The sequence below is a fragment of the Ahaetulla prasina genome, chromosome 1 (assembly GCF_028640845.1).
Source record: "Ahaetulla prasina isolate Xishuangbanna chromosome 1, ASM2864084v1, whole genome shotgun sequence".
NCBI classification, from domain to species: Eukaryota; Metazoa; Chordata; class Lepidosauria; order Squamata; family Colubridae; genus Ahaetulla; species Ahaetulla prasina.
Genome location: NC_080539.1, coordinates 4,930,778 through 4,945,843, shown reverse-complemented (window position 1 = coordinate 4,945,843; position 15,066 = coordinate 4,930,778). Strand labels below are relative to the sequence as shown.

The following is a 15,066-nucleotide window of genomic DNA, read 5'->3' as shown; positions in this document are numbered from 1 at the left end:
TTATTTTAAATTTTTTGGCAAATTTGAATCAGTTTTTTAAGGGTTGTTTTAATTATGGTGTATGTTTCTGCTTGTATTTTATTTGCCTGTTCACCGCCCTGAGTCCTTCGGGAGAAGGGCGGTATACAAATTAAAACATCATTATTATTATTATTATTATTATTATTATTATTATTATTATTATTATTATTATTATCATCATCATCCATCCATCCATCCATCCATCCATCCATCCATCCATCCACCTCCCACAACAATCTAATGGAGGAACCACCAAGGACACCCACTGACACTGACACAGCAAACCAATAATATATATGAAAAGAGGAAAAAAAAAACCCCACTCCCTTCTAAACCTGATGATGTAACCTAGTTGGGTCATGAAATGTCTGCTAGAAAACCACCAAGCTCAGAGAGCACCAAGAACCAACCATCCATCCATCCACAACAGTCTAACCACGGAACCACCACGGAAACCCAACCGACATTAACAGAGCAAACCATCAGGATATATGAAAACAGAGCAAACCCCAGTCCCTCCTAGCACTGATAATGTTATCTAGCTGAGTCATGAAACGTCTCCGAGAAATCTACTGTTCAGAGAGCATCCAGAATCATCCACCCACCTACCCATCAACAGTTTAACCAAGGAACCAGCAAGGAAACCTCACCAACACTAGCAGAGCAAACCATTAGCATATGTGAAAAGACAGTAAACCTCATTCACTTCTAGCACTGATGATGTGACCTAGCAGGGTCAGGTGTTAGTTACCACCTTTAAAGCGCTCCATGGCTTAGGACCGGGATACCTACGGGACCGTCTACTGCCAACGTCTATCTCCCAAGACCGGTGCGCTCTCACAGAGAGGGGCTCCTCAGGGTGCCGTCAGCCAAGCAATGTCGGCTGGCGGCCCCCAGGGGGAGGGCCTTCTCTGTAGGGGCTCCTACCCTATGGAACGAGCTTCCCCCTGGACTCCGACAAATACCTGACCTTAGGACCTTCCGCCGCGAACTCAAAACCTACTTATTTCGTCTTCCTGGACTCGCTTAAATTTTATATTATTAAATTGATTTATGGGTTTTAAATTTTTTTAGTAAATTTTAGTGGGATTATTTTTTATCTATAAGTAGCCAAATTAAATAGGTTTTTTAAGGGTGTTTTTAGTTTTGTATTGTTGTTTTCTTTCTGTATTTTACTTGTGGCTGTACACTGCCCTGAGTCTTTCGGGAGAAGGGCGGTCTATAAATAAAAATATTATTATTATTATTATTATTATGAAACGTCTGCAAGAAAACCGCTAAGCTCAGAGCGCCCCAAGATCCCCACAGTCCTTCTTCTATCCCCTCCTTTCTCTTCTTCCTCCCCCCCCCACTTTCTGCTTCTTTACTCCACAAACCCCGCTCCCTACTAGTGCTGAGGGTGTTACCTAGTTGGGTCATGAAACGTATGCAAGAAAACCGCCAAGCTCACAGAGCCCCAAGGACCCTCTCATTTCAACCCTGACCCATAAATATTCTCCTTTAGTGTTCTCCTATTCTCTGCGCCTACCTGGAAGGGTGGCTTCCCAACCAGGCACTGGTAGATGACCGTGCCTATACTCCACAGATCGGCTTTAGCATCGTAGTGTTGGGACATGATCACTTCCGGTGCCTGGAAAATAAAAAGGAGATTTGAGTAGCAGAAGGGGGTTGGCAGCTGTGGGAGAGAACAGCAATCAGGGGACAGATGTGCAAGCTAATGCATGGCAGGGAGGGAAATATTACACTTCCCACAATCTTAACAAAACAACCCACTTTGCATCCCCCTCCTCCTGCTCATCCACCCCTTTCCCAGCAACCTTATCTAGTTTTCACCCAGGTGGGGATAGAGGGAAGCCGTTCTATCACCCTTCCCTCAAGAGAGGACCTGTGAGTTCTAGCTCTACCTTAGGTATGAAAGCCGGCTGAATATCTTTGAGCCAATCACCGGGAGATGGTGAGTTCTAGTCTCGTTTTAGGCATGAAACCCAGCTGGGTGATTTGTGGCTCATCACCTGGAGATGGTGAATTCTAGTTCGGCCTTAGTTATGAAAGCCAGCTGGGTGACTTTGGCCAGTACCTCTCTCTCTCTCTCTCAACCCAGCCTACCTTACAGGGTTGTTTGGGGGGGGGGGAAATAGTAGGAGGAAGGAGTATTATGCATGTTCACTAGCTTGAGTTACATACAAAGTAATAAAACAATTTAAAATAGAATAAAATAGAATAGAATTTTATTGGCCAAGTGTGATTGGACACACAAGGAATTTGTCTTGGTGCAGATGCTCTCAGTGTACATAAAAGAAAAGATACGTTCAGAATAGAATAGAATAGAATAGAATAGAATAGAATAGAATAGAATAGAATAGAATAGAATAGAATAGAATAGAGTTTTTTATTGCCCAAGTGTGACTGGACACACAAGGAATTTGTCTTGGTGCAGATGCTCTCAGTGTACATAAAAGAAAAGATACCTTCATCAAGGTACAACATTTACAACACAATTGATGGTCAATATATCAATATAAATCATAAGGATTGCCAGCAACAAGTTATAGTCATACAGTCATAAGTGGAAAGAGATTGGTGATGGGAACTATGAGAAGATTAATAGTAGTGCAGATTCAGTAAATAGTCTGACAGTGTTGAGGGAATTATTTGTTTAGCAGAGTGATGGCCTTCGGGGAAAAACTGTTCTTGTGTCTAGTTGTGTCTAGGTGTGCAGTGCTCTATAGCGTCGTTTTGAGGGTAGGAGTTGAAACAGTTTATATCCAGGATAAATAAATAAAAAATAACTAAATGTTCCCACTAGAAGAGAAACACATAAAAGCCTGTATTTTGAACCACTTAACTTCAAATCTCACCTTTGCTATGAGATCTCTAGCTGGCTTTTCATAAGCCAGTGGATCTCATCTTCATTTCTCTGCGCCCAGTCTACAGCCATCGTTCAGGAGGGAATGAAAATTACCAATGACCTATGCCATGATGGCGAACCTTTTCCGGGCTGAGTGCCCAAAGCATGCGCATGTGCGCGTCCGAACACCCAAAACGTAATGCTCGTGTGGATGCCACACATGCACTCTGCCCATGGCCCCCTGCGTGCACCCTACCCCACGTATGTGCGCGCGGCTTCCTGCACACGCCTAGCGTGTGCGTGCCCATGCATGCACCCCACCCGCCTGCACATGCGTGGCAGAGACCCGACGACCAGCTGGCTGGAGGGAGGCACTCCGCCTCCGACGACCAGGTCTAGGAAGTCCGTATCAAACGTGGCAACGAAGTTTCTGCAGCTGGTCAAAATCCTTCGAGGTTTATCAGGGCAGGCAGGAGTCCAAGTTGTGACTTCAGCGATAGAGTCTGGTATCAGCAAACTCGATAAGACTTTGCTTGACTCAAGGTTGGAATGCCAAAAGCAGGTCCTTTATATAGGCTGTGGGGTGTGGCTCCATGACTCAGCATTTATCCAGGCCTGCCCCACCCCTCCTTCTGCTGGCGTCGCCTCTCAGATCTCCGGAAGCGAGGGTTCTCCCATGCTGAATTGTCTTCAGCTGGATCTGCTGTCAGCGTCTGGGAAAGGGAGGGGTCAGAGGGAGTAGGCCCGGGTAATTCCACCACCTGGCTGGCTTCCTGCTCTGAAGGCTGAGCCAAAGGAACACACGCTGTAGGACTGAGTTTTATCGGGCTTGTTCGTTCACTCCTGGCATCCCCTCCGGGCATGGGGCCAGGGCCGGGGGGCTGGAGGCATGACAGGCCGTTCATCTTCATTATCAGACTCAGAGTCTGATAACAGGCCCGGGTGGAGATGGGAGGGGCCCGGCTGAGGAGAGGACGAGGCACAACACATGCGTGCATTTGCGGCAGAGCTGAACTGAGGCGATGGCTTGCGCGCCACAGAGAGAGAGAGCGCTGTGTGCCAGCTGTGGGACGCGCGCCGTAAGGTTCGCCGTGACGGACCTACGCGCAGCTGAAACTGCTGTTAACTGAAAATTACTGGCTGCAAAGCTCTACTTTACAGCCAAAGAAAACCAAGAAAAGACTTCACTCACCATATACATCGGGGAGCCGCAAAGAGTGGCCGCCATCATGTTGCTCTGGAGATAACGGGCAAACCCAAAGTCAGCTGCTTGAAGGAAAACAGACCATAGTTGAGCTCTAAACTTCTGTCAACGGAAGAAAAGAGTTGTGTCGTGTCCCACCCCCCCCCACTCCGACGAACGAGTCAAGGAAGTCCCTAACAAACTTGGCAACGAAGCCTCTGCAGCTTGCCGAGTGCCTTCAAGGTTTATCAGGACAGGCAGGAGTCCAAGTTGTGACTTCAGCATTAGGGTCCGATATCAGCAAACGAGATAAGACTTTGCTTGACTCAAGGTTGGAATGCCAAAAGCAGGTCCTTTATATAGGCTGTGGGGTGTGGCTCCATGACTCAGCATTTATCCAGGCCTGCCCCACCCCTCCTTCTGCTGGCGTCGCCTCTCAGATCTCCGGAAGCGAGGGTCCTCCCACCCTGAATTGTCTTCAGCTGGATCTGCTGGCAGTAATTCCAGCACCTGGCTGCCTTCCTCTGACGGCTGAGTCAAAGGAACACACGCCATATGAGTGAGGTTTATCGGGCTTGTTCGTTCACTCCTGGCATCCTCTCCGGGCATGGGGCCAGGGCGGGGGGCTGGAGGCATGACAGGCCGTTCATCTTCATTATCAGACTCGGAATCTGATAAAAGACCCGGTTAGAGACGGGAGGGGCCCGGCTGAGGAGAGGACGGAGGACGAGTCACAACAAGTTGGAAAGGGATCTTGGAGGTCTTCTAGTCCAGGGGTCTCCAACTGTGGCAACTTTAAGACTTGTGGATGTCCTCCCATAATTCCTCAGCCAGCTTTGCTTTGCTGACTGAGGAATTCTGGGAGTTGAAGTCCACAAGTCTTACAGCTGCTAAGGTTGGAGACCCCTGTTCTAGTCCAACCCCCTCGCCCAAGCAAGAGGACCTAGGGAGGCATAATGTGGCCCAATCTTTCCCATTCTGGGACCTCCGGAGATCTGTGGCTTTGACTCCCACACAACTCCCAGTAGGTCAGGAAATAACATTTGGTATATCCAGCTTCGTATGGAAACCATTTCTGGACTTTGTGTTTGGGACAGAAAGAAACCCGAACTCTTTGATGGTGGGTTTTACTGATTAATATAGTTATAGAAACAGCTGGCATTTGTTAAGTTGGTGAGGTAAAAGTTGAGGTTGAAATTATATTTTGTACTTTACTGAAAAAAACCAGGAAGTCGGTCCTGGTTTGTTTGTTTTTTTCCCCTTTTTCTTTTCTCCTGCATCTATACCTCTCTTCCCTTCCTTATTTTCTGAACGTCTCCATTTTCATCTGCATTTTACATTATGACAACTTTTTAAATAAAACCCTTTCAAGTAAGGAAAGGACATTTTGGTTTGGATGGGAGTAAATGCCGTAATACCAGGACTTCTTCACTTAATGACTCCGTCCAGCATCTCCCAAGCCGGTGCGCTGAGAGAGTGTGTGGAATCACTAGAGGTGATTCTCAGCCGGCTATGAACTGTGCGTATGATCGATGGAAGCAGTTCAAGAACGCGAACAAGAGCCTGCCTTGTTCAAATCTGTCTCGAGGCGAAACATTCATTCTAAACCGTGGGGAATCTTTGCCCAACTGTGCAAATTGCAGACTGTAGTCAATCAGAGCTAGCCTTTAACGCAAAGATGGCCAACCTTGGAGGCTTGTCAGGTCACAAGGGTTCAGACTTCGGCTTCCCCAAAAAGCACGAAGCAGAATCGTGGTCCTGACAGAACCCCTTTTATTAAACAAACAGTGAATTCCTCTCATTCACCTTCAGCAAAGTCTTTGAAGGCAGAATTTACAGCCACAGACCTTATCTAGCTTAGAGAGCTGCCAGGCCAATGTCTTCAAAACTTGGCAAGCGGACTAATTGTCTCTTGCAAGCTCCACTCCCCTTTCGCTCCTCTTTTATTCCCTCTTGGGAGGGGCCCTTCATCATCCACCTGTGGCCTTACTCCCGAGTCGACCCTTGTTCTTTAGTTGTTCCTTTTGTTTGGTAACTCTGTGCATGCGCACACTGGGAACAGGCTCCAGCTGTTCGTCTGCCTCACTGATGTCTGACTCCGAAGGCAGCTGATACCTGTCCTATGGCCCTGGCCCTCTCTCTGCCTCTGACGTAGAGCCCTCGTCAGAGCCTTCCCCAGACTCCAGGACTGGCCCAAGTTCCTCCCCAACCTCCTCACTATCCAAATCGGCTGCCAGCTCTGCTGGCTGCTGACGGGCCACAACAACAAGTTAAGAAAATGACTATCTTGGCTCTGTTAGCACGTCACACCCTGTCCACGCCGGGCTTTTCCGAACCTCTCCCCTCTGGAAGTCATGCGAGAGTACCCTGCTCTTGTGGGGCTTCACAAAATTGTGCAAAAATGCTTGCATAATTTTTTTGGATGCCTATTGGTTCTGTGAGAGCAAGGATGTCTTGTGTGATTTCACAAGGATCCAGAGACCGGGTGTGTGTGTGTCTAAGACAAGTCACTGAAGCTAACTCAACACAGCCAACTTGCCATGGGACAATTCAACGCTGCATGAATCATTTCATTGTTACTTTTATTATTGATGACCACGTTTTCGTCGAAATTATTGCAAGCCTTGTATTTCGGGATTGATTTTATCATTGTTGGCTACGGTTCCGTCAAAATTAATTTAACTTTTGTATTTGTTGAATTGTCCCATGACGCGTGGCAAGTTGTTAAGTTGTTCCAGAGGCAACTGGACTTCCTTGGTTTTCTTTGAAGACGTTTCATTTCTCATCCCAGAAGCTTCTTCAGCTCTGACTTGATGGTGGGGAATGGAAGGATTTTATACTCCTTGCAGACAGCTGGTCATTTGCATCTTTTTAGAGAGTCATTGAGGCCACTTGGAGGTTTACCTGTGTCCTCAGGGTCACCTGAGTAGTGCAAATGGATGTGGAAGGGGAGGGTGAGAATGCTTGGGGGAAAGCGAAAATAACTGCTGTATCTCCCTGAGACACTGCTTCAAGGTCACACGGCAGGGAAAATAAAGCAGGTAGCTTGAAACGACTGTCCTGAAAACAACTTGCTTGAACCCGATTGGTGACAGTGGGTCAGCAATGGGAGGCAGTTATGGAAGGGAAAAGTTGAACTTAGGGATGATCCAGTTCTGGCTATGCATTACTGCAATACTTGTGACTTCTAATAAAATTATACCTTCCTCAACAAATGGAGCCAAGGATCATTTCTGTTTATAGAGATTTAAGTGCTGGCAAGTCTGACAAGCCCACTGCGGCTTTTCAAAGTAATTTTTGAGGAGGAGCCCCCTCATTCCACAGGGAGTCGGTGCCGACTTGCCTATCTTGACGCGGATGCCGCTGATGTTCGACTTCCTGCGACTGGCGTACGACAGCAGGATGTTCTGCGGCTTCAGGTCCCTGTGGATGATGCCTTTGCCATGGAGAACGCGCATGGCAGCCGCAATCTGCTGCAGGAAGACCCGGATGGTATCCTCGCTGAGCGTTCCTTTGGCTGGGAGAGAAGGGGCGGAAATAGGGTGGAAATTATTTCTTTAACGCCTTCAGAATTTCCAGGAGGGGAGGGGGGTGATTTTTTGCAGGGGGGGGGGGCAAGCGCATGTGTGCGTAAGTGCCGTTGTTCGCAGCGAGACTTGTGCGAGTATGACTGCAAGCGCTTGTGATGAAGCCTCACATAAGCGGGGCCGTGAGTGCCTGCGATGAGGCTTGTGTGAGTGGGGTTGTGCGCGCGCATGGAGGATTGTGCACCGGCCAGTCACTCACGTGGCCCCGTGGCAATTAGCCTGTGGCCTGGTAGTCGGGACATAGCCCACAGATTGGGGACCCCAGCTCTAAATACAAGCATTTCAAAAGATTGCACTCTGGCTGGATTCTCCTTGATCATTGTTTTCGACTTCTGAACGTAACTGATCCCAAAATTTATGTTGCTAAGCAAGACAGTTGCAAAATGAGATTTGCCCCATTTAAGGGCCTTCCCTCCACACCGTTAAGTCAATCACTGTTAAATCAGTAAGGCGGGTTGTTAAGTGAATTTGGCTTCTCCATTGAGTTTGGCTTCTCCACCTTTAGTTGAGATTTCTGCGGAGAGAATTTTAATAATAAATCAGCTTCACTGAACCTTTGTATGTGGACCTGGTCTTTATCGCCTGACAACGCCTTAAAACACAGAGTTTATCAGGCAGCCACAGCCAAAGACGTCTAGACTTTGAATGAAGCCCAGACAGGTATATCTGGCTCATGTGATGGACTTTGACTTCTGTACTGAATAACAGCCAAGGGACAACGAAAATGGGAGTCGAATCCTGTATCTCTGGAGAGCAACAGATTTTATAGAGCAATACAGGTAAGTATTGCTTACGACTACAATTTTTTATTATTTTATTTTTTTTATTATTTGAATTTATATCCCGCCCTTCTCCAAAGACTCAGGGCGGCTTACACTATGTTAGCAATAGTCTTCATTCTATTTGTATATTATATACAAAGTCAACTTATTGCCCCCAACAATCTGGGTCCTCATTTTACCTTCCTTATAAAGGATGGAAGGCTGAGTCAACCTTGGGCCTGATGGGACTCGAGCCTGCAGTAATTGTAATTGCAGGCAGCTGTGTGTTAATAACAGACTGCATTAGCCTGTTGAGCCACTTCCCAGCCCAATTGAGCCACAAAATTTCTGTTGTCCAGCGAGACATTTGTTAAGGGAGTTTTGCCCCTTGTTACCACCTTTCTTGCCACCGGTGTCAAGTGAATCACTGTAGTTCAATCAATCAATCATCAGTCAACCAGTTTTACCCCCCCCCCAAATATCTCAGAGTTGACAAAAACATCTTGACGAGGCTGGAAACAGACTGCTTATGGGGAGGTCGGAATGGGCTGATTTTTTGTATCTCAGAGCTGGCTTGAATTTACTGCAACCAACATCCTTAATAAAAAAAAACACACCTTTTGCTTTAACCAAATGGGAGTCGAAGGCTTTTCGTTTCTTTCCTAAGGCAGGGGTCTGTAAACTTGGCTCTTTTAAGACTTGTGGACTTCAACTCTCAGAGTTCCTCAGCCAGCTTTGCTGGCTAATATCAATACCCTAATATAATACCCTAATATAATACCCTAACATCAAGTACAAGCTTGATGGACATTACCTTACTGACGACCCCCACCCTGTCAAAGACCTTGGAGTTTTCATATCAAATGACCTAAATGCCAAAGCCCACTGCAACTACATAGCAAAAAAAGCTCTAAGAGTTGTAAACCTAATTTTACGCAGCTTCTTTTCCAAAAACTCTACACTACTAACCAGAGCATACAAAACATTTGCCAGACCTATTCTTGAATACAGCTCATCTGTCTGGAACCCATACCACATCTCTGACATTAACACTATTGAACGCGTCCAGAAATATTTTACTAGAAGAGTTCTTCGCTCCTCTGAAAACAACAAAATACCTTATACCACCAGGCTTGAAATCCTGGGATTAGAAAACTTAGAACTCCGCCGACTCCGACATGATCTGTGTTTAACAGACAGAATCATCTATTGCAATATCCTTCCTGTAAAAGACTACTTCAGCTTCAATCGCAATAATAAAAGAGCAAACAATAGATTCAAACTTAATGTCAACCGCTTCAAACTTGATTGCAGAAAATATGACTTCTGCAACAGAGTTGTTAATGCTTGGAACTCATTACCTGACTCCATAGTCTCTACTCAAAATCCCAAAATCTTCAACCAAAAACTTTCTACTATTGACCTCACCCCATTCCTAAGAGGACTATAAGGGGCGTGCATAAGAGCACAAAAGTCCCTACCGTTCCTGTCCTATTGTTCCCTTCATTATAGTATTATATGCATACTTTTACGTATACTTTTACTTATATATACTTTTTCTCTCATGATGGGTTATTGTTTATGTTGATGATTGTATATACTGTTGTGACAAAATAAAATAAAATAAAGTCTTAAAAGAGCCAACTTTGCAGACCCCTGCTCTAAGGGATCGGACTGGGGCAGCTCTGATCACAAAACTGCCTTGCTTTAGCAATTGAAATTCTGATTCCCAACTGAGCTCATAAGTCGAGGACTACCTGAAGTGGCACCTACCTTGAATTAAGTAAAAAAAAAAAAAGTTCGTTTAGTGTCCATTTCAAAGTTACGACAGCACTGTAAAAAAAAAGGGAACGTGACCGATTTTCACAGTTACCACCTCTGCAGCATCCCTAACGGCCACGTGACAAAAACGGTCAGAAGTTTTGGCAACTGGCTCATATTTACGACCCTTTGCTAACGTCTCAGGATCATGCGCTGTCCCTTTTTTGCGACGAAGCCAAGTCGAACAAAAAAAGCCAGTTTCGCTTTTAACGACCGTGTGACTAACTTCGCGACGGCAGCGATTCCGTTAACAACTCGAAAGGTCGCAAAATGGGGGCAAGATGCACTTAACAAATGTTTCCCTTAGCGGCCAGAAAGGTTGGGCTCAAAGGTGGGTCTTAAGTCGAGGACGACCTGTATTAAGGCAGAAATTTTGTAGCCCGACACCCTGCTTCTCAATGTCCCAGAAGGCCACACTGACTTTCTGAAGGGCACGAAACATCACTCGCACCTTCCCGCAACAGCTGTGCAATGGTGCTCAAACTCCCAAAATAGCTACCTGGAATTTTACAGATCACTGGACCTTTAAAAAGTATTTCTCCTTAGTCTCCAATTCCTCTGGAGGGGAAAAAAAAATGACTCCCTTCCAAAAGTATGATCCCTCCTGCTCCAGATCATACAGGGGCCTCTGTGGCTCAGACTGGTAAGACAGTCTGTTATTAACAGCAGCTGCTTGCAATTACTGCAGGTTCAAGTCCCACCAGGCCCAAGGTTGACTCAGCCTTCCATCCTTTATAAGGTAGGTAAAATGAGGACCCAGATTGTTAGGGGCAATAAAAGTTGACTTTGTATATAATATACAAATGGATGAAGACTATTGCTTGACACAGTGTAAGCCGCCCTGAGTCTTCGGAGAAGGGCGGGATATAAATGCCAGTAAAAAAAAATACAGCAAATGTCTGGAACCAGGTCTCCGGAAATCAAAACAAGGGCAGCTATCTATCAGGCCCAATTACCGGTACTGTGTTTCCCCGAAAAGAAGAACTTGTCTTATATTTTTTTTGAACCCTGAAATAAGCGCTTGGCCTTATTGCCTTGTGCCTAAAGGCCCGACTGGGCTTATTATCAGGGGAGGTCTTATTTTTTTGGGGGGGGGGGGGGGGGAAACAGGGTAGCCCTCAACTTACGGCCATAATTGAGCCCAAAATTTTACCGTATTTTTCGCACTAGAAGATGCTCCAGATTATAAGACGCACCTAGCTTTTGGGGAGGAAGAAAAAAAAAATCAGCCTCTGCCTCCCAGCAATTTGCCTCCTTGCAGCAACCAGCAGCGAGCAGCTGATTGGCGGTTGGGTTGGCCTCCCAGAATACCACCTACAGCTGTTCCAGGATGCGGGGATTGCCGCCACCCATCGCTGCCTCCTTATGCCCCATTTTCAGCCTCTGTGCGCCCCGTTTTTGGCCTCCGCCCCCCACCCCATTTTTTGCCCATTCCAGGTGGTGGGGATTGCCGCCGCCACCGTTCGAGCTGAAAACAGGATGTGCAGAGGCCAAAAATGGGGCGCGCAGAGGCGACAGGCGGTAGTGATCCCCACAGCCTCGAATAGCAGATCGGCGGTATTCTGGGAGGCCGATCCAACTGCTAATCAGCTGCTTGTGCTAAATGAGGCTGTGGTGAAGGTGAGCAGGCGGTTTGCTGTAAGGAGGCAAATTGCTGGGAGGCAGATTTTTTCACCCCTTGTTTTCCTCTCTCGTTCATTCCGGACGGAGAGGGATGCGCTCCTTTTGGCATATTGCACCACCTGCAAAGTTGCACATGCCACCCCAGGGCAGAGATTTCCAGCCCTGCCACAGCTGGTCCCATATTCCAGAGTTGTAGTAGTCACACTCACAGGACTGGCCCGGTGGTCATCCCGGAGCAGCTCCTCCACCAAGGTGCACTGGCAAAAATACAAAGATTTCTCCACGGACCATCAAAATTTTCTTGTGGACCACCGGTTGTTGACTGCTGTTCTAGTCCAACCCCCTACTCAGGCAGGAAACCTTGTACCAATCCCTTTTTTGGTTGTCCAATCCCTTTTTTAAAAACCATGAGAACCCACAACTTCTGGAGGCAAGTCGTTCCACTGATGAATTGTTCTGTCAGGAAATTTCCCCTGACACTTGACCATTATTGCAGGTAAAGATCAGGAAATTGTTACCTTGCAAGTAATCTGCTAGGTCTCCACCGTTGCAATACTGTGAAAGAGAAGAGGAAGGACGGACCAATGTCAGAAGGGATGAAGGCTATGTGCTCCATCTATTTGATCTAAAACCCCTCTGCACATCCCATAAATTTTAAATGTTATACACTGTTTTTATGTTTTAATATTTTACTGTACAGTGGCCAGAGTCCTTCTGTGAGGGAGATGGGTGGTTGCAAAATGTGATTAAAAAGAAAAATCAAAATAAAATATACACCTACTGGTTCAGAGTAGAGTAGAGTAGAGTAGAGTAGAGTAGAGTAGAATAGGGTAGAGTAATAGTCAGTGATGCGATTCAGCCAGTTTGGGAGAACCGGTAGTTAAATTGCTGGCTGGCCCCTCCCCTCCCAGGAGCCCCCCCCAGACCCCATTTTGGCTCCCAGGTAAGTGCAGGGAGGCCTACTTGGCCCAAATGGGGGAAAAGGGGGAGGTGCAGTGTGCCCCCCCTGCGGCCCATTTTCTCTCCCAGGGGGGTGCAGGAGACCAAGTGCTGCCTGTCACACCCCCTGGTCACACCCACCAAGCAGGTCATTAGGGCACAGAACCGGTTATTAAATTATTTGAACCCCACCACCGAGTACCGCCTACTGCCACCGACTGCCTCCCACCGACCCGTGTGTTCTCACAGAGAGGGACTCCTCGGGGTGCCGTCCGCCAGGCAATGTCGGCTGGCGACCCCCAGAGGAAGGGCCTTCTCTGTGGGGGCTCCCACCCTCTGGAATGAACTTCCCCCAGGACTCCGCCAACTTCCTGACCTTCGAACCTTTCGCTGCGAGCTTAAGACATATCTATTTATTTGCACAGGACTGGCGTAGGATTTTAGTTTTTAAATTGGGGTTTTATTGTTTTAGTGATATTTTAATTTGGGCCAATTTAATAAGTTTTTTTAAATATGATTTTTATCTTGTATTTATTCTTGTTCTATTTTACCTGGCTGTAAACCGCCCTGAGTCCTTCGGGAGAAGGGCGGTATAAAAATCCAATTAAGTTAAGTTGAGTTGAGTTGAGTTGAGTTGAGTTGAGTTGAGTTGAGGAGAGGAGAGTAGAGGAGAGTAGAGTAGAGTAGAGGAATAGAGTAGAGTAGAGTAGAGTAGAGTAGAGTAGAGTAGAGGAGTAGAGTAGAGGATAGGATAGTAATTAGTATTAGTATAGTATACCATGTTTCTCCGAAAACAGGATGCACCCAATAATAAGCCCAGCCTTAATTTTTTTGGGGTGGGTGGGCCTAATATTACCCCTACTTCAAAAATAAGCCGGAGGGGGGTATGGGCGTGGCCAGCACGAGTGATGGTGGTAACTGTCCGGCTGCAGCTCACTGGCCTCTTGGGGCAGCACAAATACCGTTTTTGCCCTTCTCTTTTGGGGTGCAGCAGTTCTGCTTGTTGGGCCGCCTCCCCGAAGCCAGCAGCTCCGCGGCCAGCTTCCTTGTTTTCCCCCCTCTTTTGGGGAGGCTCGCGGGAGGCTTTTTTGGCGAACGGGAGGAAAATGGGGAGGGGGGGGGCATTTTCCTGCCTACCACCCGTACCTCAAGCTCAGCACAGACTGAAGGAAGGATGGCAGGAAGGAAACCCCCCCCTCCCTATTTGCCTCCCGTTTGCCAAAAAGCCTGCATTCTGAATGCTGAAGGTTTGGAATGGAGGCGACGGTGTGTCCATGGCACGTCCAGCTCCCCGAGTCTGGCTTGCTGCACCTTAATTTACTAATATTATTTACTAAATATTTTACTAAATAATATTATTTACTAAATAATAAATAAATAAATAAATAGTAAATAACATTATTTACTAAATCTGCACTATTAATCTTCTCATCGTTCCCATCACCCATCTCTTTCCACTTATGACTGTAACTTTGTTGCTGGCAATCCTTATGATTTATATTGTTATATTGATATATTGGCCATCATTTGTGTTGTAAATGTTGTACCTTGATGAAGGTATCTTTTCTTTTATGTACACTGAGAGCATCTGCACCAAGACTAATTCCTTGTGTGTCCAATCACACTTGGCCAATAAAAAATTCTATTCTATTCTATTCTAAAAAAAGTAAGACTGCCTTTAAAATGAGCCCAAGTGCTTACTTTCAAGTCTAAAAGAAAATAAAACTCGGTCTTATTTTCTGAGAAACATGGTAGTATAGTATAATACAGTACAGTACAGTACAGTAGAATAATAGAATAGAATAGAATAGAATAGAATAGGGGATGGAATAGAATAGAATAGAAAAAATGGAATGGAATGGAATGGAATGGAATGGAATGGAATAGAATAGAATACAATAGAATAGGGGATGGAATAGAATAGAAAATTGCTTGACGTAGTGTAAGCCGCCCTGAGTCTTCGGAGAAGGGCGGGATATAAATGCAAATTAAAAAAAAATGGAATGGAATAGAATAGAATAGAATAGAATGGAATGGAATAGAATAGAAAATATGGAATGGAATGGAATAGAATAGAATAGAAAAGAAAATATGGAATGGAATAGAATGGAATGGAACAGAATAGAATGGAATGGAATGGAATAGAATAGAAGAAAATATGGAATGGAATAGAATAGAATGGAATGGAATGGAATAGAAAAGAAAATATGGAATGGAATGGAATGGAATGGAACAGAATAGAATAGAATAGGGGATAGAATGGAATGGAATGGAATAGAAAAT

The 15,066-nt window shown here is 45.9% G+C and overlaps 1 protein-coding gene across 4 annotated transcripts in view; it reads right to left on the bottom strand.

Moving 5' to 3' along the window:
• The window catches only part of ULK2 (unc-51 like autophagy activating kinase 2), a 159,957-nt gene that overhangs the window by 95,043 nt on the left and 49,848 nt on the right, over nt 1-15,066 (bottom strand). For 2 of the 4 annotated variants that reach the window (XM_058164032.1, XM_058164034.1), the window contains exons 5-8: nt 12,363-12,399; nt 7,396-7,569; nt 4,062-4,138; nt 1,550-1,651 (exon numbers count right to left, since the gene is read on the bottom strand). In XM_058164032.1, the coding sequence (XP_058020015.1) occupies nt 1,550-1,651; nt 4,062-4,138; nt 7,396-7,569; nt 12,363-12,399 (390 nt within the window). Of the gene's footprint in view, nt 1-1,549; nt 1,652-4,061; nt 4,139-7,395; nt 7,570-12,053; nt 12,329-12,362; nt 12,400-15,066 lie in introns of those variants that run through there. The other 2 variants (XM_058164033.1, XM_058164035.1) reach the window with 2 other exon arrangements.